We start from the raw sequence: 20,669 nt of genomic DNA, 5'->3' as shown, positions 1-20,669 counted from the left end.
CATGCAGGATTGTTAAATGGTATTTGGTTCAAGAGCGCTGAAGATAAATGGGAATGAGCGCTGGCTCATAGGAATTTTGAATTAAATTTGTAAACAAACCTCTTGGGGAAGCTTTCCATGCTCAACCCTGTCACTTCTTTTTGAAAAGGTTTCATTAGTAAATTTGTAACTCTCTCTTGGAGTGGGCTGTACCCCCTTCAGCAGTGCTCTGTGTATCCCTCCTGCTCTAAAGTCAGTGTAACTGTTCTAAAACCTTGTGTTTGTATCAGTTAGGGCCGGTGAAAGCACAGGCTCTTCCCTCCCAGCCCCATCAGACCTGACCAGGGGCAGCAGAAGCCAGGCTTGTCCTTGTCCCTCTCTGATAGCAGTGCTATGGAATCTGTAAAAAGTCAAGCTGCAGTCACTACAAGCTGGAGGAACTCAGGCAGGAGCAACCTGTTCTATTTGAATAAGGGAGCGGTTCTTGAACACAGTTAGAAGCATGAAGTCATGTTTATTTCAGTACTTTGACAAAATACCCATAAAATTCAAAACTTCTACCATTACAAAAATAGGTCTCTACAAGTGATATTCTGTCTGCACTGCCAGTAGCAAAGATTAGGAGAGTCAATGTAACTTCAGTAGCCTTGCCAGAAAAAGTGCAAGTAAACTTTGCTGAATGTAGCTCAATTTAATTAATACACAAGTTTCATCTTTGCACCCTTTTGATAAATACACACTTCATAAGTTAATCATTTAAATTAGCATTCCACAAATATACATGTAATTTAATGGTGGGGGGGTTGTTTTGGGTTCAGGGGTGGTTTTGTTTGGGGATTTTTTTTGTTCAGATTTTTTTTTTTTTCATAAACACAAAGTGCCTACATCCGTAAATCCCAGTCTCTGTGGGTGTGCCAGGATGGAACTGTATACAATCGTACAGCTGTGTTCATATTGGTCCCACAATATACACATTATACAAAAGCACAGAAAGAGCACAGATTTACAGAAGGCAATCTGTTAGCATCACTGCCAGTGATGGAGATGTTGAAGGGCATTATTATCTTCTTATACCCATATGCAACTGAGTGTATGAAGTTGAACCTGTCAGATGGAAAAAAAACTGTCATCAGGATTACTTGGAACAAGTATATACATTCAGCTGAATAAGCGTGAAAGATTTTACGTGGGAAATTACAGAATAGGGACTTTTAAAGATCGAATATTTTAGGAACAAAACTTTCCCAAATGAGTGGGAAGACAAACACAATAACTTCAAAACTCAAGTTTGATAAATTTCACCCCATTGTTCTGACAATTTTCTTGATGTATTCCTCTTTCAACACAAAATTTGTCATCTATGGGACAAATTGACTGTAACTTCTGTAACTGAAGTGGTAGGAGAAAAAATTCCTCTTCCACCTCCCAATATTCTGGATACGTTTTTCTCTATATAACTTAAAATCTTAGCAAGATGCCAACTGAATCTTTGCTGTGCATTTATTAGAGATCAGGGAAGCAAAGTGTTACTAATAATCTCAAACTCCACAACGAAAGCCTGCTTGTATCTCTTTTCAAAGAATTTTACCATCTTCTTTTAAGTGAGCTTTTTGCTAAGTGAGCTCAGAAATGCCTCTTGTTTAAGGCTGAAAATCGATAAAATGGAAGTTGTTTGTTGTGTGTATCAGAGTGGCAGTGGACCCTGTGCTGCTCAGAGGTGCTGGGGAGGATGCCTGAGCCATACCTGACTGCACGCTGCCGAGCCGCTTCTGCAGTGCCTCCAGACGATTGATGTAATCTGTCAGAGCCCTTTCAGGATCGTAGTTCTGCAGCTGAGGACAGGTGAAGGACACTGGGTTTAAATCAGCATGCATCCCATGGAGCCTAGGGGTAGAACAACACACACCATTTCAAAAAGGGAAATTCTGGGTAAAAATATCAGCAACACAGCAAAATACTGTAGGCAGGAATACCTTATGGCCTCATGGCGCTTAGCTTATCTGTGTAATAGCCAGCACATCAAACCCATTTAACCTCCCTGCCACTTACTGCCCAAGCCAGAGAAACCACTCTTCCCCCTTGCCTTTTCTTTCTACTGCACAGGATTTGTTGCGTTTTTTTGAGACAAAGACTGTTCAGCAAATTCCTAGCGAGACTGCAGCAGAATCCACAGTAGACTGAAGTTTGGTTTTCTATTAAGAAGCTTGTTGTCAACAAGGACACCACCATCTTTACAGGATTCTGCCTCTTGTCATTACTCTCTATAAGTAAAAGTGGCTAAAATAGATTAAAAGTTTTTACCATGTAAATTATTATGGTCATGACAAACTAAGACAATACAAATATTGAGGTGGTTTACATGAAAATGAAACCCCAAACTGGCTAGAATTTGATATTCAGTGAAGCTCTGAACTCACAAGTTCATATAAGCTCATCCAAGTATGACAGCGCTCATAGAAATGTTGTCTTTGATGAAAAATACCTGGTTTCACTGACAAAGGTGTGTGAGCCTTGGCCTCAATCATGCAATGAGTAATCACACACTGAAGACATCATTTTTTACATAGTCTTCCAAAAAAGTTAAATCTTACAGCATCAAAATTTACAAACCTTAGCAGTAAACACTGAGGCTTTCAGTTATTTAAACAGTGCCTGAAAGAGAATAATAAAAAAACCCCGAACGTACTTATGTTGAAAGCTTATAGGAGATCTAGGAGATTCCATGCCTGACCTGGATCTATAGGAATGTCTCTGTTCTCCATAAAGATCCATGCCACCAGAGAATGAATCAGGTCGTAACTCATTACCTAGAAATACAAAATATACAGAATATTAGAAATACAAAAAGCAGTGCCTTGAAAACTAAAAAAAAAGTAACACCTTTTGCACTTTACTGGTAATCTCAGATATGAGTTTTCTGTTTGCATATCACAAAAGTGGCATTTAACAAGTGTAGACCACTTTCAGACTCCCTCAGGGAAAGCAGAGGTGAAATCCTGGCCTCACTGACGTCAATGAGAAAACTCTCACAGACTAAGCAAAGGTTTTAGTGCAGACCTAAACAGCCAGTAAATAATAATGAAGCGTCTGAGTCTCCTTAGACTCCTATAAAAAAGCAAACAGAAAACTGTTACTTCCCAGACTTTAACCTATAACAAAAGAAGGACAAGCTTTCGTTCTAAGAAAAAGACCATGGTGCAGATCTCCTACAAAAACTCCAATGACGCAGCTAAACCTGCTTTCATGACCACGCTCCATAGGGAAACCTTCCATATTTTTTTAATTCCCACCCACAATGGAACAAAAAAAACTGAAGAGAAAGCAAATAGGTTAGTGTCTGTGCTGAGCATGAAAACTGAGAAACAGGTTAATCCAAACAATTATAGGAAAAGAAAGAGGGAACAGACCCCATTCATTCCACATGAGGATAATACAAATTAAAACCCATCTCCATTAAGCAGTGGTGCGACTGGCAAATGCCAGTTCTTCAGTCATTACTGGACTATGACTTACCTGTGTTCTGGCTAAAGGCATCTTTATTGATAGTCAGAATACCAGAACCTGTAACTCTCTGCCATCGACGAACCAGGAACTTCATTCTGCATTTTAAATTAAAAAAACCAAAACAAAACAAAAAACAGCTTCAGGATAAATTAAATAGTCTAATAAAAGTAATCTGCTTCTTGTAGTCTAGAAAGTATAAAAATTTCTTGACCAGCAAGCAAATTAACAGATGGGCATCTAAATCCGGAGTATCAAATACAAAACATCCTGTTGCATATCCCTAAGAAAGATCATCTTTCATCCAAACCTGCTTTCAGCTTCACCTGTGCAATTCTGGAGGTGCTGTATAGGTCCAAGTGGACTGTAAATGGCTCAAGCACCTAAGCTACAGCACACCAGCATTTTAAAATCACACTAAATATACTTTTTTGCCCTGTTGCAGCCCCAGAACTTCAACTGAAGAGCACTATGTGTAAAATTCTCACAACAGGTAGATGAATACTTCCTTGAATTTATACAACACACAAGGCTTAGAACAACAGCAAGCAGAAATGCTTGGGGGTTCAATCCTTTGTGAAGGTTTGTTAGCAACATGCCAGTACTAAGCAGTAATAAACTTTACTTTTTCTTCCTCACCAATTCCTGCTCATCCTTAATCTTTTGAAATTCAGAGGACTACCTAGAAGAAGAAAATTAATTCCTAAATCTATATTATACTTACATGTAAGATTTTAATCTTTAAAAGACAATTAAGTTGCAGAAAAAACCTTTGTAAATAAGTGTAATCCTTAAAATTGCTCATAAAGTTTTTTAATAATATGACTTTACCCAGTACACTCCATCTGTGATTATCAGATACTGAGCCCTTTTCAACTACAATCAGACTGCTTATTCCCATTACAGAATTTACCTACACTCTGCTCACCTTGTCACCCTACAAGTACCTACTATATTCATAACTACCAAAAATATACCATTTAAACAGGATGGAATATGACGATTTCTGGATAACCATGGAGAGCTAGAAAAGTATATACTAAACAGCACAGTCATATCTGTTTGAAGTTTAACTTCCTCCAGTTTACCTTGAAATTGCAATGGACACTCTGACTGCAGAGCGAAATCGTGTAAAACCCTTTGAATGATGTGTGATGATTTCAAGGTCTGTGTAGGAAGGCTGTCCTCCCATGCGTGCTATGAGGGCCAGCGTGGCTTCTTCACACTCCTGGAATCCTCCTAGTAACAGCAGCAAATATTTTTTCTGATATATGAGAGCTTTCCGAAAGCTCTCTGCTCGTAGGTATTTGCCATAAATTCTCTGCAACAAGAGAAAAAGACAAAAGCCCCATAAGCTCCAAGACTCACAACAGTTCCAAGACTTTTGACATCGTTACTTCTATAGCATTTCTGTGATTATTAATTTCTCGGTACCATGGAGAAGACTGTGCTGCTGCTCACACTTGTTGAATGCTACTTCATATATTGAGGATCACCTAAACAGTAAGAAATAGAGCACACACAGAAGGACAACATAGGTGTTTACATGTCATCCTTGGAGAGAAAAAATAATAGTCAGGTACCTGACGATGAAAATTTAAAAACTGAATTATCTTTTCACTCAGAATAAAGCAGAGCGAACTTAATGAAAAATAAGCCCAAATCAAATTTTTAAAAGCAGCTGCAGTTTGTATGTGGGGAAAAAAAATCTTACCCTCAAAACAGCATTTTCAGTATCTGATCCTAGTTCTCTGAGGAAAGCCTCACTCCTGAGCTCTGCTCTCAGCTTGGAGAGTTCTGCATCGGCTTGTTTCAAAGATTTCTGCAGCGACAGCCTTTCCCTGTTCCAAATTTCCTTCTCAGAAGCAACAAGAGTATCAATATTAACTCCAACATCTGATTGCCTAGAAGACTGAAGACAAAGGAAACTGAATTTGAATGACATATTTGGAAAAGTTTAGGCTATGTCATTCTAGTCATTGGTTTGGTAGAAAGCTCATAAAATTAATGAGAAAAACTATTCAGCGGTTGGATTTGAGGCCACCCTTGCACTCCAACACCTCAAAAACAGTGACTTTACAAGCCCTATCAATGTCCCAGAAAAATACAGCTTCTCTAAAAAAAAGTCCCTTCAACTGGACCATACTAGCTTAATGATCCTGAAGGCTATCTGGATCTATTTGGGTCTGCTTATCATGGTCATGAGACAGAGATAAAAAAGAAAGGCACAAAAGCATTTAAGAGAAACAAGTAGTTAACAAAAAGAAAGTGGGTAAAATCATGAACTTTTACACTTAACAGAGTGAGTTGAGACATACTGACCACTGAAGAACAGTAACTCAGACCTATTTACTCTGTAAAGGGAAGGTAAGAAAGACGGCTTGATCACTCTCAACTGGGTGGCTAGGACAAGAAATTATGCTTTTACATCTCTATTCATAACTCATTAGATCAGCACCACCAAGGACATACATAGTCTCCAGAAGGTTGTCTATGCTGGTATCTTCTCAGTTCTTCCTCCAGTTTCATAACAGCATTCCTCAAGTTATTCTTCTCTTCACTCAGTCTGCTGACAAAGCCTGTCAGCTCAGCATTTTGCCTCAGCAGCCTCTCAGTCAGTGAGCTGGACGGAGTCCCTGGCGGCAGCACCAGCTTCAGAAGAAAGAAAGGAAAGGAAAAAAGAGAACCAAACTGAACTTTGTATCAACTTGTATATAAAAGCTTCAGCGTACACCTAAGCTACAGATTATTGTGACTTTCTTGGCTATGCTTACCCTGTGCATCACAACAGAGTATTCTCATAGAAGCTCAATTGTACCAGCTATAACAATTTGCAGTTCTCTACTACGCTTATTTTTATCTAACTCAGAGGAAAAGAAAAGCCTCAAAGCTTTTTTCAAGTTACACTGAAAACCCTTGCTTAAAATACAGGTGAGGACCAAATCAAGCTCATTTAAAAATCAAATACTGCTGAATTCTTTGCAACAGATTACCTCACTTCAATTCTTTTACACGCTACTCAATCTTCAGTGGTCTTTCATTTGGTAAATACAGGATAGTTTAAGAAAATGTGTTGTGTCAAAACAATACAGTAAATACTAAATGTTGATTGCAATATCTGGAAGTACTAAGAAAAGTTTCCTCAGTTACAGGATTACTGCTGAAAGGAAAATATCTTTCCAGAAAGAAAAAGCTACAGATGCAGAAATTTAAAATGAAACTGGAAGAGTTTTGATTTGAAAGGTGAAAAATTACTTTAAAAGTATTAAAAATTGGAAAAAAAAAAAAGGGAAGTGGTTTTAACACTTTACAAACTCCAGCCAGAACACTCACTGAAATTTTTCTCTATAAAGACCTGAACGAGTACAGGCTTACAAACTCCTTGCAGTTTCTGCTCACAGCTCTTCAACCAAACTCTCCCATCAGAGCTACAGCATTGACTCTCACCTCTTCCAGACTGGACAATCCAGGCAGTATTTTCAGTTCTGAAATAACTTCTTCAATAGCATTTTGTACTGCAATGAAGTCTTGATCATCTGCTGTTTCAAACTGCAATCTGAAACAAAGGGGACCCTTTCAGCAGCAGATCAACTCTGACATCACGAGTCAGTCTAACAGAACTTTCTGTGGATGCCTATGCTCTGGAGCTGTAGCAAGTCACTTCAGCTGTTAGTGGAGACAGGGAAACATTTTCAAGACTGCTAAACTGACTCTAAACAAAATTGTTTTGATTTTAGAAAAAGTGTATAGAACAGTTTCCACTCATTTGTAGACAGGGATATTCTACATGAAGTGCATTTAAAATAGTGGTTCTGCTTCCCACAGATCTGTTGAATCTGTGTCATCAAAATTTCCCTTAGGGTATTCCCCACATACACTGCATTCTGCTTTGACCAAATGTTTCAAAAGGAATGTTTAATATTGACTGACCATCACAGCAAAATAAAAACAGATTCAAACCTCCCATGGACGTGGTACCATGATATCTTTTAATCTTATGGAGAGAGTAATCTTCCAGAAATAAGAATCAAGATCAGTTTCACTTGACCATAATTATTTTTTCCCCCAAGGAGGAAGATTTAGAACAATAATCACTATATTCATCCCCTTATACATGATGAATTCTTCAATTACTATTTTAATTTCATCTACCTACACCATACCAGATAAACCTTATCACTTTTCAGAGAAAAAAAAGACAATTTTGCTGTGCCTTACAAAGGACCCTGTTGAAACATATATAATTTACATCAGCACTTGATACTGTGATCCTGTCTTCCATCAGTATATCTCAAGTAACAGCATACACAATAAAACTAACAACCCCAAACTCAATTAAATCCTGCAGCCTGTGAATTATGATTCAAACCCAACATATTAGCTTGCTGGCTGCTATTTACAAAACCAAATGGCTAAAGACTGGTCTAACCTGCTAGCAGCTTTCCAAGCCAACTGCTTCAGCTTTGGAGATGCATTTTGCAGCTTTTGCCTGACTTTTTCCAGAATTTCAGTAGCAGCAGAGAGATCTCCTGTCAGTGTGCGGTAAGTCAACTCATTTGTCTCAGCTCCTTCCATCTTTTGCTGGAGAACCCAATTTCTTGTTCTGTCATTGGGTGTATGCCAGGTAGTCTGGAAAGAAATACGTATTTATATATATATATATATACACATATATATAGAATGTATGTGATCTACGTGCTGTAAAGTGAAAACTCATGATTATGAGACACACCCAGAAACTCAAGAACAGATAATTTTGACAGAGAAAGAAATTTAGTGTGACTACAACACTGCTGTAATGCAGCACTAAACTATCATTCATGAAAGGTCTAGTGTCTTTCTTGACTAAGATCTAGCAATCATGGAGCTACAAGTGTGAATCCAGTCAAAAAACTCAGCAGGATGTCACCAAGCCTGTTTCTTCCATCAGCAGCTCCTTTACCAGCTGTGCAAGGAATTTGGGCAACTGGGCCTATGTGTTTTGGTAACCAATTTATAATCAGAAGAAGAGGGGCTGATGAAAGAAACCACCATGGTCATGGAGGTTAGTTCAGTCACAGGCAACCACACCACTTATGCTACCACAAGCAAAGCAATGCACTGAGGAGGTGTTCCTAGGAAACAGCCTCCCAACACTGCCATGGAAGAACTGCTATCCTTCACTAACAAACCTGAGTCCATGGCTCTGCCTTGGGCTGTTTGCCCTACAGTGTGGTACCCAAGAAAAAGTCAGTGTTGCAAATGTCGCAGCAAAGAGTAAGAGATTCAGTACTTGAAATTCCAGGCAGATGCTGGAAACCAGATCATACTATCTGCTGATAAGGAAGGGAAAAAACCCCAACAGCTGCTGCTAACCTGATCCAAGGGAAAACTCTTTGCTAACCAGTGCTGGCAGTTTCCTCTGTGCAGAACAAGGTGCACAAATTGAGCATGGCAGGAAGGCTGCTGCTGTCACAATTACTAATACACTCAACATCCTGCCTCTAGCTGTGGGTAGTTTCCTGTGCTTCAGAAGGTAAAAACCAATAGCCAAATTAGATTAAAAGAAACATTTCCTTCCTGGCTCCACATACAAATAACTGGTAAAAAGAATCATGTCAGGATGGGCAAAAGCACGGTCAGCAAAGAGGCAAGCACGTCTCCAGTCAATCCTCTCTGTGACTATCCACAAATCACTCACCCAGCAATGCTTACCTTTCATAGGCAAGTTTCTAAAAGAGTTCTAAAAGTAATTTAAAAGTAATTTTAAAACTTTCCTGACCTTTTATGACAGTTAAAAGCTTAGGGGCAACAGTTAGCACTTCCATTAATCTAAAAATTAGGATAATTCTTAGATTGATTTTTTTACCTTGATTTCTTTCTTCTATTTTGTTTGCTAACATATACATATTCCTGCATATGCTTGTTTGACTGCTTACTCATTTAGTTACTGAAGCTGTTGGAAAATCACTTATAATGTTTTGAAGACCTGTTGCAGTTTATGAACTAAAGATTAAGGGCAGTGACCTGGGGGATTCCTGAGTAGGAGTAGCTCATTCCTGCAACTGGTTGCAAGTAATGTTCTTCTCCTGTACTGAGACACAAAGTGTGTGTATACACCCAGATGCATTTCTCTTGCTTATGCTCTTCCTTATTTATTTCTATAACTTCACTCTGAGGAAGAAGCATGTGAACAGTTTTAGGAAGCAAACTGGAATGTTTTCCCTTTTCCATTCTCTGGTGCACATGTTCTGTAATCTGCAGGCTATTTTACAGATAGAGTCAAGGCACAGTGACACATAATTGAGTAAAAGAATTAAAGCTAAACTGCATATTTCAATATTACACATTACTTTCAGTCCTACTGTACCTCATTTGGGTTGTGGCTTGGTGTCCTTTCAGCTTCCTTTCTTCCTTCATCCTCCTGCTCTTTTTTCTGTAGATCTTGGATTATTTCCTGCAACTTCTTTGTTTCATTCCCTAATTTATGAACTTCTTGCTTCTTTTCTCCAAGTTGCCACTGCAGGTCTTCTACTTTGGACTCCAGTTCATGGAGTTTCTTCTGTACTATTACGTTAGCATCTTGTTCTGCTTGTAATGCTTGCCTCTGGATCTGCCTTTCTTTTTCCATTTGCTGTCTCGCTTGCACAGATTCCAGTTTATACTTCTCCATCTCACTTACTAACTCCACTATACGGTCATGCTTTTCATCCATTTGCTTCTGTAGCTCTTTAAGCAATTCCTCAGATGGATTAGGTGTTCCAGCTTGCCCCTTATCTTCAGCACTTTGAAGCTGAGCACACAGCTCTTTTTCCCTTTCCAGGGCACTGCTTATTTCGAGAGCTCGAACCTTCTCTGATTCAAGAAGCACCTGCAACTCAGAATTACGGCCTCGCTCACGTGACAGCTGGGCAGCACTGAGTGCTTCTTGGGATTCAATTTTCTGTTGCAGATCACTTGACAGCTGTTTCTCTTGCTCCAGAAGTTTGCTTAACTCTAAGTTCTTTTGTTTTTGATCTTCAAGAGAGAATTTTAAGTCCTTTCAAAAGAAAACATAAGAATTGATCAAAGCCATTTGTGCATATTTTCCATTATCTTCTGCAAATTGCAAATAAGCTCTGCATACAGGTTTTGCTATTCACAAGTAAAGCAACAATACTCTGAATGCTGCAGTTACATCTGACACTAAGATACATTACAGATGCCTTTATTCGAAAATCAGATTATCTCATAAAAATTCTTTTTAACACATACTTTATAGTGAGATACAAACAATTGTAGTCCTGAAGTTGAAGACAGCCAGCTACTTTTACTTTCTAAAACTGTGAAAATGACTTTTTAACTTTGGATTTCAAGATGTAAATAAATCAGTGCTGTTGAAGTTATTGCTCCTTTGTCTTTCGTCTTGTAGCAGGATACCTGCTTTCTCCTCCACTATAGCAGATACTGCAGAGGTACCAAGGAAGATACTAATGAAGCATTTTCTCCTAAAGTAAACTCCCTAGTTTGATTTTCATGAGGTGAAACTGCAGACTTTTTAAATGGTGACAAACAACATGTCTTCATAAGTCATACTCTTAAATACTATATTTTATGAGTTAGGCTGTGCTGAGGGCTGGGTGTAGCCACACCAGCAGTGTCCTGTCCCTTTGAATAACTCAGAGCCATTACACAATCTTTGAATCTTGGGCCTGAAAAGCACAGTAAAGCTCTTATCTATTTAAATGGAATGTGCATCAGGCCTTTTTCACACTTTGCCACACAGCTTCTATACATTTTTCTTCAGCTCTATACGATACAATACTACAGCTGAAGACAGAACGTGAAGCATGCATCGGACAAAAATATAAGCTGAGATGAAATGTTAACCAAAAGAATATTTTTATGCTCCTTGATGTCCCAGGCCACCTGGGATTATAGAATACCTCAAGCTCTTCTCTTCCTCTTTCCTCAGTGCGTTCCATTTTAGCTTTTTCTTTTTCCAAAGCCCACTGTAGCTCTCTTGATTTTTTCTGTTCATTGGCCATTGTATCCTTAAGAATATCCAGCTCAGCTGCTTTTTCTTTAACTTCAATCCTAAAAGAGAAATGGGTGAACTTTGCATTAGGCAATGTCATTATATAGTCAGGTGGTATTTATTCCATTCTGTGCAATGAAAACACTTCCAGTCTAGTGGAGCAACAGTGAAAAGCCTATTTAGAAAGACAAGACTAACTCAAACCCAAAAGAATTGCATAGTTCAAGAATTACAAAAAGGGCGTCCATCCTGCTACCTTTGTAGCTGCCACTTGTTGGGGCTCAGAGGAAGTTAGTGCTCAACCTAATCCAGTCACAGGCCAAAATCTTAAAGAATGCCATGGAAGTGCATCTTGCTGCCATATTTCTCAAAGGAAAAAAATATATACTGGGGGAAAAGGAAAAATCTATGACCCGAATTTTCATTTTGTGGAAAATCAATTCTGCACCCATTTGCAAAAGAAACTTGCTCCTGACGGTCTGTAAAGAGTATAAAGTAATCTGTAAAGTAATCCCAATTTAAACTCCATCCTAATTTGTAATCTCTGATCTGAACATCTAATTGTTAATGAACTGCATCCCTCTGCTTCAGGCATAAATATTAATGGCTTTCTTAAGTGCCAAATCTGTGGCTTCTGCTATCAACTATGTCAAAGCAACATTTAAGGGTATTTTATATGGAAGTACTTGCAAAGTCATCTTAACTTTTCAATTTTTTTCACCATGTTCATGGAGATTAAAAACCTTTAATAAATATGGTCTGCTTATTAGCTTGTATACAGTAGTCTAATGTGACAACATTTAAAATGGAACTTGATAATTAATAAAGTATTAAATTGAATAATGAGTTGAAATATATATTTTTTTGTCAAATGTAAAATGTCTATTCTTGTCAGGTAGGTTTGACAGAAATACTGAGAAGCAATTATATGACATGAGATCAAGTGCCTTAATAAAATCAGTATTATGATTTCAGGTTAGGAAAGATAATCTTCACAGTCAACACAGACAGCTTGGCACAGTGAAAGCCACACCTGATGGTTTCTAGGTCCTTGAAGTGCTTGTGCTGTGCTTTAAGGGTTGCTTCAAGCTCTAGCTTGGCTTGTGCAAGTTCATTCTTCAGCTCTGCGCCCATCATCCTCTCTGAATTCAGCTGCTCCTGAAGGTCTGCTGCTCTGTCCTTCATACTCCGGAGCTCCACTTGCATCTCCAGAATTTGCAACTGCTTCTGCTGCATATTATACTCCATCATTTCTAATGAGAGCACCATTAATATGGAAATTACTTCATAAAAAGACACTGTGTTTGGGTAAAGCTTCTACTAGCCAGAGCATGAACACAAGGCTATTATTAAGAGCCATATTTTAAAATATTACATTCTTTCAGTAGTGCAATAAAAGCAAACGCATGACTTTTATACTTGAATGCCTTTCATACTTTCAAGAATCCACTTCAACTTCTTTATTTCTTAAAGGCTATAAGACGTATGCAACTATATCAATATGCATCATTTGGATAGTGATTAACATAATTTAAGTTAGTTACATTACATATGTATACTTATGTGACCTAATATTTGTAACTAAGCAGTGTCGGTGAGCTTCACTCAATTTTAAAGTATACCTGTTCTCTGAACATTTTGTTCTTCATTCTAATTGCTTCTTAGTTTCTGCATTATGACTGACTATCCAACTTAGATAATTTCAAAACTGCTGAACCTAAACAGTGAAGCATATACATAGAAAATAGCCTTAAAATTCAAGCTTGATTTTTATAGCAATTGAACATAATTTCGTACCACTTTCAGTTTGATACAAGTCCTAAGAACACAGATTATATCTTAAGTTTTGATAAAGTAGTCAAATAAGATTGAAGAAGATGAAAACTACGCATGTTCAGAACATGCATATCAAAATCAGAGACCAAAGAAAGTCACCATTTTTGTCACTTACAACATTATGAACACTGCCTTGAAAGCTTTTGGAAACAGACATATATTACCACAGAAGTCACCTTGGCTTTTTGAGTCAATCTCTTGTTCTCTCTTTGGGTTACTTTTCTTACTGTTCATCTGAGCATGTAATACTTGAATCTCCATCAGCAGACTTCTTCTGTCTGCATTCTGAAGACAGTCCATTGCTGCTCTCTCGTTAGTAGCCTATTAGCATTAGAAACATTTCAAAGTAAAACTCCAGATTTTATGAGAATATCTATGATGACGACATCACATTTATACATTCATAGTGCATATATATTCAAAACATTTTCAATGAAGTCAGTATTACAATATTTGGAAGAACTGCTTGATTTTTTTTTTTTTATTTCTCTACTAGGCATCAAAATCACAGACTGAAAAGAGCTATCACTTTTCTGGCAAACTGCAATTTTCTCATTAATCCTTCCATGTTCCAGAGGAGATAACTTACTTTCCTCTGTCCCATAGCAGCCTTATCACTTTCTCTTCTTGCAAATTATTTTGTATAAACAAGCTACCTTTTCCCTTAGGCAGTGCAATATAATTCTAATTAACTTAATGACATCAGGCTCAGGACAACTGTGTTTAATTCAAATTGATCTCTGAAGGCTGTATATATTCTGTAACTTGTGAACTCAAAAGTTTATTTCCCATGCCACATAATTTTTCTTTTAAAAGACATTAGTTCTTTCTGCAAGTCTGACTTTGTTTTCATATTTAGACTGTCAAAACCACTATTAATACATATATTATAATGGATTTACAAATTTAAAATTAAAATCTAATGTAGATAAACATTTTGACTACAGTATGGTTTATATTACCTGCTCTTGTAGTCTGTGCTCTAACTGATTCATCAACATCACTGCATCTCTTGTGCCCATTTCTGCAAGTTCAGTTTGAAATGCAGCAACGAGAACATTTTGTTCCCTCACAAAAAGCTGTTGAATGGCATGCAGAAGTTCCCCTCGCCAGTCTGAGACACCTTCAGGAGATTCAGTACTTGCACAGATCTGCAGTGGTATAAAAGCAATTTAAAGAGCCAAACTGAAAGTTTATGTCATTATAATTCTATGCAGAGTGTGTGTTTTCAGTGGAATATTTAGCTTTTCTTAATAATTGTGTAAATTTCATCCTTCCAAATGGATGCATTTACTGTACCCATTACAAATTTTTCTGCATGCAGAAATGCTAAACTTTTAGCTTTGTTTTAGATGGAGGTGATTTAGCTTTTTGTAGCTGAAAACTCAGCCCTGTGTAGTTGCTACTGAGGTGACTATATCACACTATTCTTTTAATTTTCTGTATATTACATGTCTCTCCCTAGGCTCTCACAGAGATATGTGGTAGTGTGCAGATATTGTGTATGAAAAAGATTTAATTCTAAATTACACGAAGTACATCTGCCCCCTTTGCATGCCAAAGGAAATGCTGAAGTAATAGAAACTACCTGCATAAACCCAAGAGTCTAATTGGTGTTATTTAACAAGAAAAAGTTTTAACAGATTACTGATTAATAAACCAATAAATAACAGCATTAAAAAATCTATTTAAACTGCTATTGGAACATGTTTCAAAAGAGAATTCTTCTTAAAAGGTGGACCTATGCAGTCAAAAGTTACCAATGCACAGAAGAAATATAAGCTGTAATATGATGAAGAGCAATATGGAGTTTTATGGCACATTTTAAAAATATTTCACCTTGTAACAGAATATTTAAGCGTTTAAACGTGAACAGTGAATATGTTATAATAAATTATTTTTTATTCAGATAGAATCTTATGGCATTATTTATACCTCAGCTTCTCTGTGAACTTGCATTTTTGCAATTAGGTCTTTCAAAGATGAGATGGTGCTTAGGAAAGCTTTTCTTTCTTCTAGCCAAGATTCTGGCTCTTCCTTATGAGGTGACTGATCTTTTTCACTATATGGAAATTCAGTGAGAGACAGCACCTGTATGCCTTCATGATGGACTGCTCTCAGCAAACCCTGCAGTAAAAGCAAAAATAAATCAGTAATGCCAGTAATAATAACAACATATAATAACAACAATAATAATAATTGCAATCATATTTTATATGTATTAGATAGCTAGATAGATTAGATAGATTAGGTACTTCTAATTTGATCAGCATGAGGAAACTATGCTTCCTCATATCAAGGAGAGAAGTGTCACCCAGCCCTTTATGTATCAGACAGAAACTTACTAAACAGTTGTATTTGTCCTCAGTTTCAAACAAAATTTTCCTGTGTACATCTGTCAAATCAAATTTTTATTTTTAAAGTAGCTACTAATAGAAACTGACATTTTGAAAACAGTCCTGGGAAGCCTCCAGGTAAGCTTTGCCATTCACTTTTTGAAATTACTATGAAGTGAGGGCTTTGTCACAAAATACTTTTTAAAATATGTAGTTAAAGCATGATACCCTTACTGTTTATAATAAATACATTAGCTTTCATAACATAGCTATAAAAACAGAATCTATAAAATTGTGTCATATATGATCATGACTTTATTGTTAATACAACAAAATTGCAATGAATTATAAACGTATTTTTATTTCTCATAATCATAACTGAGAACAAGCTTACAGATATAAAACTCATATTTAGCCTAATTTAAAATGCAAAAATGCATGTAGAAAATGTATTAAAATAGTCAACACTAAAACTTATCTAAATGGCTCTGTTATCAATGATCAAGCAGAAGCTAATCTCAACTTCTGGTAGTATCACTTTTGTTCCTTAAAAAAAACATTGAGTCTATTTTACCTTAATTTTTTTTGGAAGTAAATCTGTTGAAGTTTCACCTTCATCTATTCCTTCGGATATCGTGTCAGATCCCTGGGTCTGAGCAAGATACATTCCTTGACTCCAGTCTGAACTGGAGTCTAAATAAAAGGAGAGAAAAACATGAAAGCTGGATTACTGTGAAGCTTTGAAGAATAGGCATCAAAAAGTATTTTATATCTGTTGTTTTATCAGGTAGTTGCATGTCACTGAGGGTTCATTCTAAGCCTAGAGACTACCTGTCATATAGTTTTTTCTTTTACAGTTTCAAAGAAGTAACAGCAAAACAAAACTAAAAAATAAAACCACAACCAAACTTAAAAATCCGAGTTTAGTTTTACAAGACAAACAACTACTTGCATAAACACTTCTGGCAAATGACCCACTCTTAGTATGCTTAGCCTTGCTTATGAAAAGAATGACTCTAATAATTTTATTACACTTGGAGAAGTCAATACCTGTCATAATCTTCCACTGCTAGGGAGCTGTAGCTTTAAATACTATCAGGAGATGATGAGGCTACAGTGAAGAGATAAAGTAATAGCTAAGAAGGATATAGAAACTCCATTGGAAAAGAAAATAATTAGCATCTGATGCCTCAACTAAAATCCATTTCTGCTCCAGACATTTTCCTTTTGCACCAAATAAGTAGACATGGACAATGGTTCAGTTTTGTACCAAATTAGTAGACGATGGTTCATAGTAGAACCTTTTGCTGGTGCAACAGGCTTCTGCTTCAATCTGGGCAGTAGCTGTTTTGATTTCTTAGAACACAAACTCTTTAATGGTAAATTTAATATATAAAAGAGCAGATGTAATTTATAATGCTGTTTTAAATTTGTAAAAAAATATTTCTTACCACTAGAACCTCCATCTCTAGCTTGATGTGGTGGAGAAGGTGCTAATCCAGAAACTGGGATTCTCTGTATTTAGAAAAGAAAACAATCAAGTCTTTAACCCCTCACCCACTCTTAATAAGGTGGAAACTTTAAAGGAGCAGGAAATAATGTGAACCTCTTTGCTCCAATTCCCCTGCAATCAAAGTAATAAAATAGAATATGAGAGAGATGGCATTCCACAGGGTTATCTACATTTCACAGAACAGGACAGGTTCAAGGCAGAAGCACAAGGAAAGACCTGATAGTTGAGCACACCTGCCAACTAAATGCTGAGAAAGGGTCTCACAATCTCTCTCAGGGCCATGGAAACATTAGAACACTTAGAAATTTTTTACTGAGTATGTAGTGGTTCACACTTTACAGATTTTAAATGGGAATTTTGTAGCAAGAGCAAAAGCTTGAAGTTTTTCAGTAATTATGAAATAAAATACATACTTCTTTGGCTTGCAGAGTTTCTAACACTTCCTTCAGAGTATTACATTCTTCAGTCAGTACTTGTACTGCAACAAACTTCTCTCTCTTTAATGCTTCAGATTCAGCAATATGCCTTGTCTCCATGTCCATGATTTCAGCAGCGTGGAGCTCCTGCATTTGGTCGATTTTTTCAGTAAATTCTCTTACAATCTCTGCAATCTCTTCTGAAGAGCATCCATTCTGCAAATCAGTTTGCATTTCTGAATTTTTAACAAGGGTGGGTGACATTTCCACACTCTTGTCTGTTTGTGATGGGGAGCTGTTTCCAGTTAGAGTAGAATCACTGGTTGACAAATCACATGATATTTCTACATCCTTCTTGCTTTCAGTTTTCACCATTTCTTTGTCCTTTCTCAGGTAGCTTGCAAGCCTGTCTTCTGCTTGAACCAGGTGCTCTTTGACTTTGCACAGGTCTTCCTGAAGGTGTCTCAGACTTGCCTCTTTTACCTGTAAATATGGAGAATCTCAATTGCAATCTTTCCAGGTACTTAAAACAGCTATAATCCAAGCAACCCTCTAAACCATTACAGCTCAATTTAGTCCTATTTTGAAACAGTTATGACACATGGTGGCACATATTATCTCCTAAGAAATGCTGCTCTAGATCCACTGTTGCATTGCAGTAAAACAAAGTACTTTGCCGATGAGTGAATATTTGATCTAGAGCATCTGCTCTGTTCCACTCACAATAGGCTTCTTCTTCTTCATCAGCTCTGTTTCACTCACTGAGTGGCTGTTTTTCTTGGTGGCATTCTCAGTAAAAGATTAAAAAATCCCAAACTACAGCATGCATATTCGAACAGTAAGTCCTGTGCAACTATTTGATTTAAATGCAATATGGAACACTGTGGTTCTTACTGCTAGTTCTTGCTGAAGTTTTTCTGCCTTTTCTCTGTAACTGCTCAGTTCTTCCTTAGCAGCAGCTGCCTCTTCTTTCATTTGTTCAAGTTCAGTTATAAGAACTTTTTCTTTTTGACTTTCCATGAGCTGTGCTTCTACCTGTATGTCAACATGACACATGGAAAATGGTAAAGAATCAAGTTGCAACAGCACTGATCACTTTCACACCAACTTACAAAGTGAAAAGACCAAAGGGGAAAACAAATGTATGTTTTTTGGGTTAACACAGCTTCAAAACAATAAGATTAAGACCAAGGAAGGAGACTATCTTACAGTTTACTGAACTACAAGCATAAATTGGATACACCACACAGAAAGCACAGGGAGGAAGGTCAACAGAGAGAAGGAAATGAAGTCTGATAACACTGTTTAACTTATAAGACATTTAGGATATTCATTAAATTTGTATTTGGATGAAAGATCTTAGAACCTTTTCGTGTCCAGTACTGGGTTCCATGATTGCTGAGACTCTCACATTCAGAGACATCAAGCCCATTTTTGGACTAACAAACATAGTCAATTTTGACTGATGGTTCTAAATTGAGAAGCAATAAACCACTGGCACATGGAAATCTGGACAAATGATTACTGGAAAAGTTACTGAAGGGAAATATCTTTGGAACTGAGATGGGAAAGCAAGAAAACATAAATCAAAAGAAAAACTTATATAAATAAACAACCTCCACTCCAAAAATACCTGTATAGACAAATTGCTATCACTTCCCTTATCATTCTGAATCCTCTCTTGGACAGTTTTTATAACTTTAATTTTTATGTCTCTACCTCCACACCATGTAAAAGTGTACTACATTCCATTCTATGTCAAGTCAAATTAAGAATAAGAAATGATATGTCCAAAATTCAAAACCATCTTACAATCATTAAAAGGTAAGGTGTTTTTAATGTGTAATGGAAACTGATGGTGGGGTAGGAACCATTTCATTCATTATACTTTACATAAAATTACAGGTTTTAGTGAAAACAAGACAAAAGAAAATTGTGTCTATTTACCTGATATGTCCACATTTGTTCTTGCTTAATATATTTCTGAATCTCCTCCTCATGTTTTTCTTTAACCTCTTCTAACAATTGCTGAAGCTCTAAGAACCTCTCTTCTTTCACTGTAGCTTCCTTTTGGGCAACTTTCACATTTTCTTTTTCTAGCTCCAAGCTATGATTTACCATTGCCAGCTGGTCTTCCATCTCACTAAGCCTCTGTGTTAGGAGTGATAATTTTGATTCTGTCTCATTTTCAGTTCTGTCACTCAAACCCTCTGTTTGGGCATTCTTGTTTGCTTCATCCACACATCTTGAAGCTTCCTGAATTTCCTGCATGAATCTTCTCTGCTCTTGAACTGCATTTAGCTGAACCTGACTCACAAGAGCAGCAGCAACTTTCTCCATTAGTGTCTTTTCCAGTTCTAATATCCTCTTTTTAAGTGTTTCTTTTTCAGCTTTGCTTTGCTCTTTCATGTCTTTTATTTCATTGTAGCACTGGCACAGTTCTGAATCTTTTTGCTTAATGCATGCCTGAAGTTGCTGCAGTTGTATTTCCATCTTGCTAATGGTGACTCTTGCATTCTCATCTGAAGTCTTAAGCTGGGACTGATCTAGCAAGTCTATCTCCTGACATAAGCCTCCCCCCATTTGTTCAGTTTTTCCATTGCTCCTGTCTTCTGGTTTTGACTTATCACCTTGGACCAGTGCACACTTATATTTCTCTGTTATTCTTTCATGCTCTTTTTTCAACATAGTTACTTCTTGCTTTAACTGGCTCATTTTTAACTTTGTTTCCTCAAGCTCATTCTTTGTTTGAGATGCCTCTGCATTTATATTTTCTACTTGCTTTTCCAAAGCTTCCTTTTCTGCCAAAACTGCTTCAAGTATGTGTTTTGGACTGTCAGCATCTTCTTGAAAACCAGCAATGTCTGTTGGCATCTTTTGTTCAATAATTGCCAGCTCTTGCTGAAGCTTATCAATTACATCATTCAACTGCTCTACTTCCTCATCGTTTTTTTTCTTCACACGTTCTTGATCACTTTTCAGACATTCCACCTGGGCTTCGAGCTCCCGTATATGCTCATTTTGCTCTTCAATAACCTGAGAAAAATAAAGCCAAACAAAACCACCAAGATCATGTTTGTCCTGGACTTGAC

The 20,669-nt window shown here is 37.1% G+C and overlaps 1 protein-coding gene across 1 annotated transcript in view; it reads right to left on the bottom strand.

Moving 5' to 3' along the window:
• Window positions 1–473: 473 nt before the first annotated feature.
• AKAP9 (A-kinase anchoring protein 9) overlaps window positions 474–20,669 on the bottom strand; it is a 105,486-nt gene continuing 85,290 nt past the window's right edge. The window contains exons 31-50 of the mRNA XM_062507814.1: window positions 19,525–20,613; window positions 18,472–18,612; window positions 17,575–18,060; window positions 17,100–17,163; window positions 16,223–16,341; window positions 15,248–15,439; window positions 14,275–14,463; window positions 13,489–13,633; window positions 12,510–12,729; window positions 11,385–11,535; window positions 9,830–10,498; window positions 7,910–8,109; window positions 6,922–7,036; window positions 5,953–6,132; window positions 5,195–5,392; window positions 4,569–4,801; window positions 3,493–3,578; window positions 2,666–2,786; window positions 1,724–1,863; window positions 474–1,083 (exon numbers count right to left, since the gene is read on the bottom strand). Of these exons, the coding sequence (XP_062363798.1) occupies window positions 1,040–1,083; window positions 1,724–1,863; window positions 2,666–2,786; window positions 3,493–3,578; window positions 4,569–4,801; window positions 5,195–5,392; window positions 5,953–6,132; window positions 6,922–7,036; window positions 7,910–8,109; window positions 9,830–10,498; window positions 11,385–11,535; window positions 12,510–12,729; window positions 13,489–13,633; window positions 14,275–14,463; window positions 15,248–15,439; window positions 16,223–16,341; window positions 17,100–17,163; window positions 17,575–18,060; window positions 18,472–18,612; window positions 19,525–20,613 (4,782 nt within the window). The 3' untranslated portion in view covers window positions 474–1,039. The remainder of the gene's footprint in view (window positions 1,084–1,723; window positions 1,864–2,665; window positions 2,787–3,492; window positions 3,579–4,568; window positions 4,802–5,194; window positions 5,393–5,952; window positions 6,133–6,921; window positions 7,037–7,909; window positions 8,110–9,829; window positions 10,499–11,384; window positions 11,536–12,509; window positions 12,730–13,488; window positions 13,634–14,274; window positions 14,464–15,247; window positions 15,440–16,222; window positions 16,342–17,099; window positions 17,164–17,574; window positions 18,061–18,471; window positions 18,613–19,524; window positions 20,614–20,669) is intronic.

This window comes from Cinclus cinclus, chromosome 1 (genome assembly GCF_963662255.1).
Source record: "Cinclus cinclus chromosome 1, bCinCin1.1, whole genome shotgun sequence".
Taxonomy (NCBI): Eukaryota; Metazoa; Chordata; class Aves; order Passeriformes; family Cinclidae; genus Cinclus; species Cinclus cinclus.
Note: the sequence above shows the minus strand (reverse complement) of the source record. Positions and strands in the feature narration are given on the sequence as shown.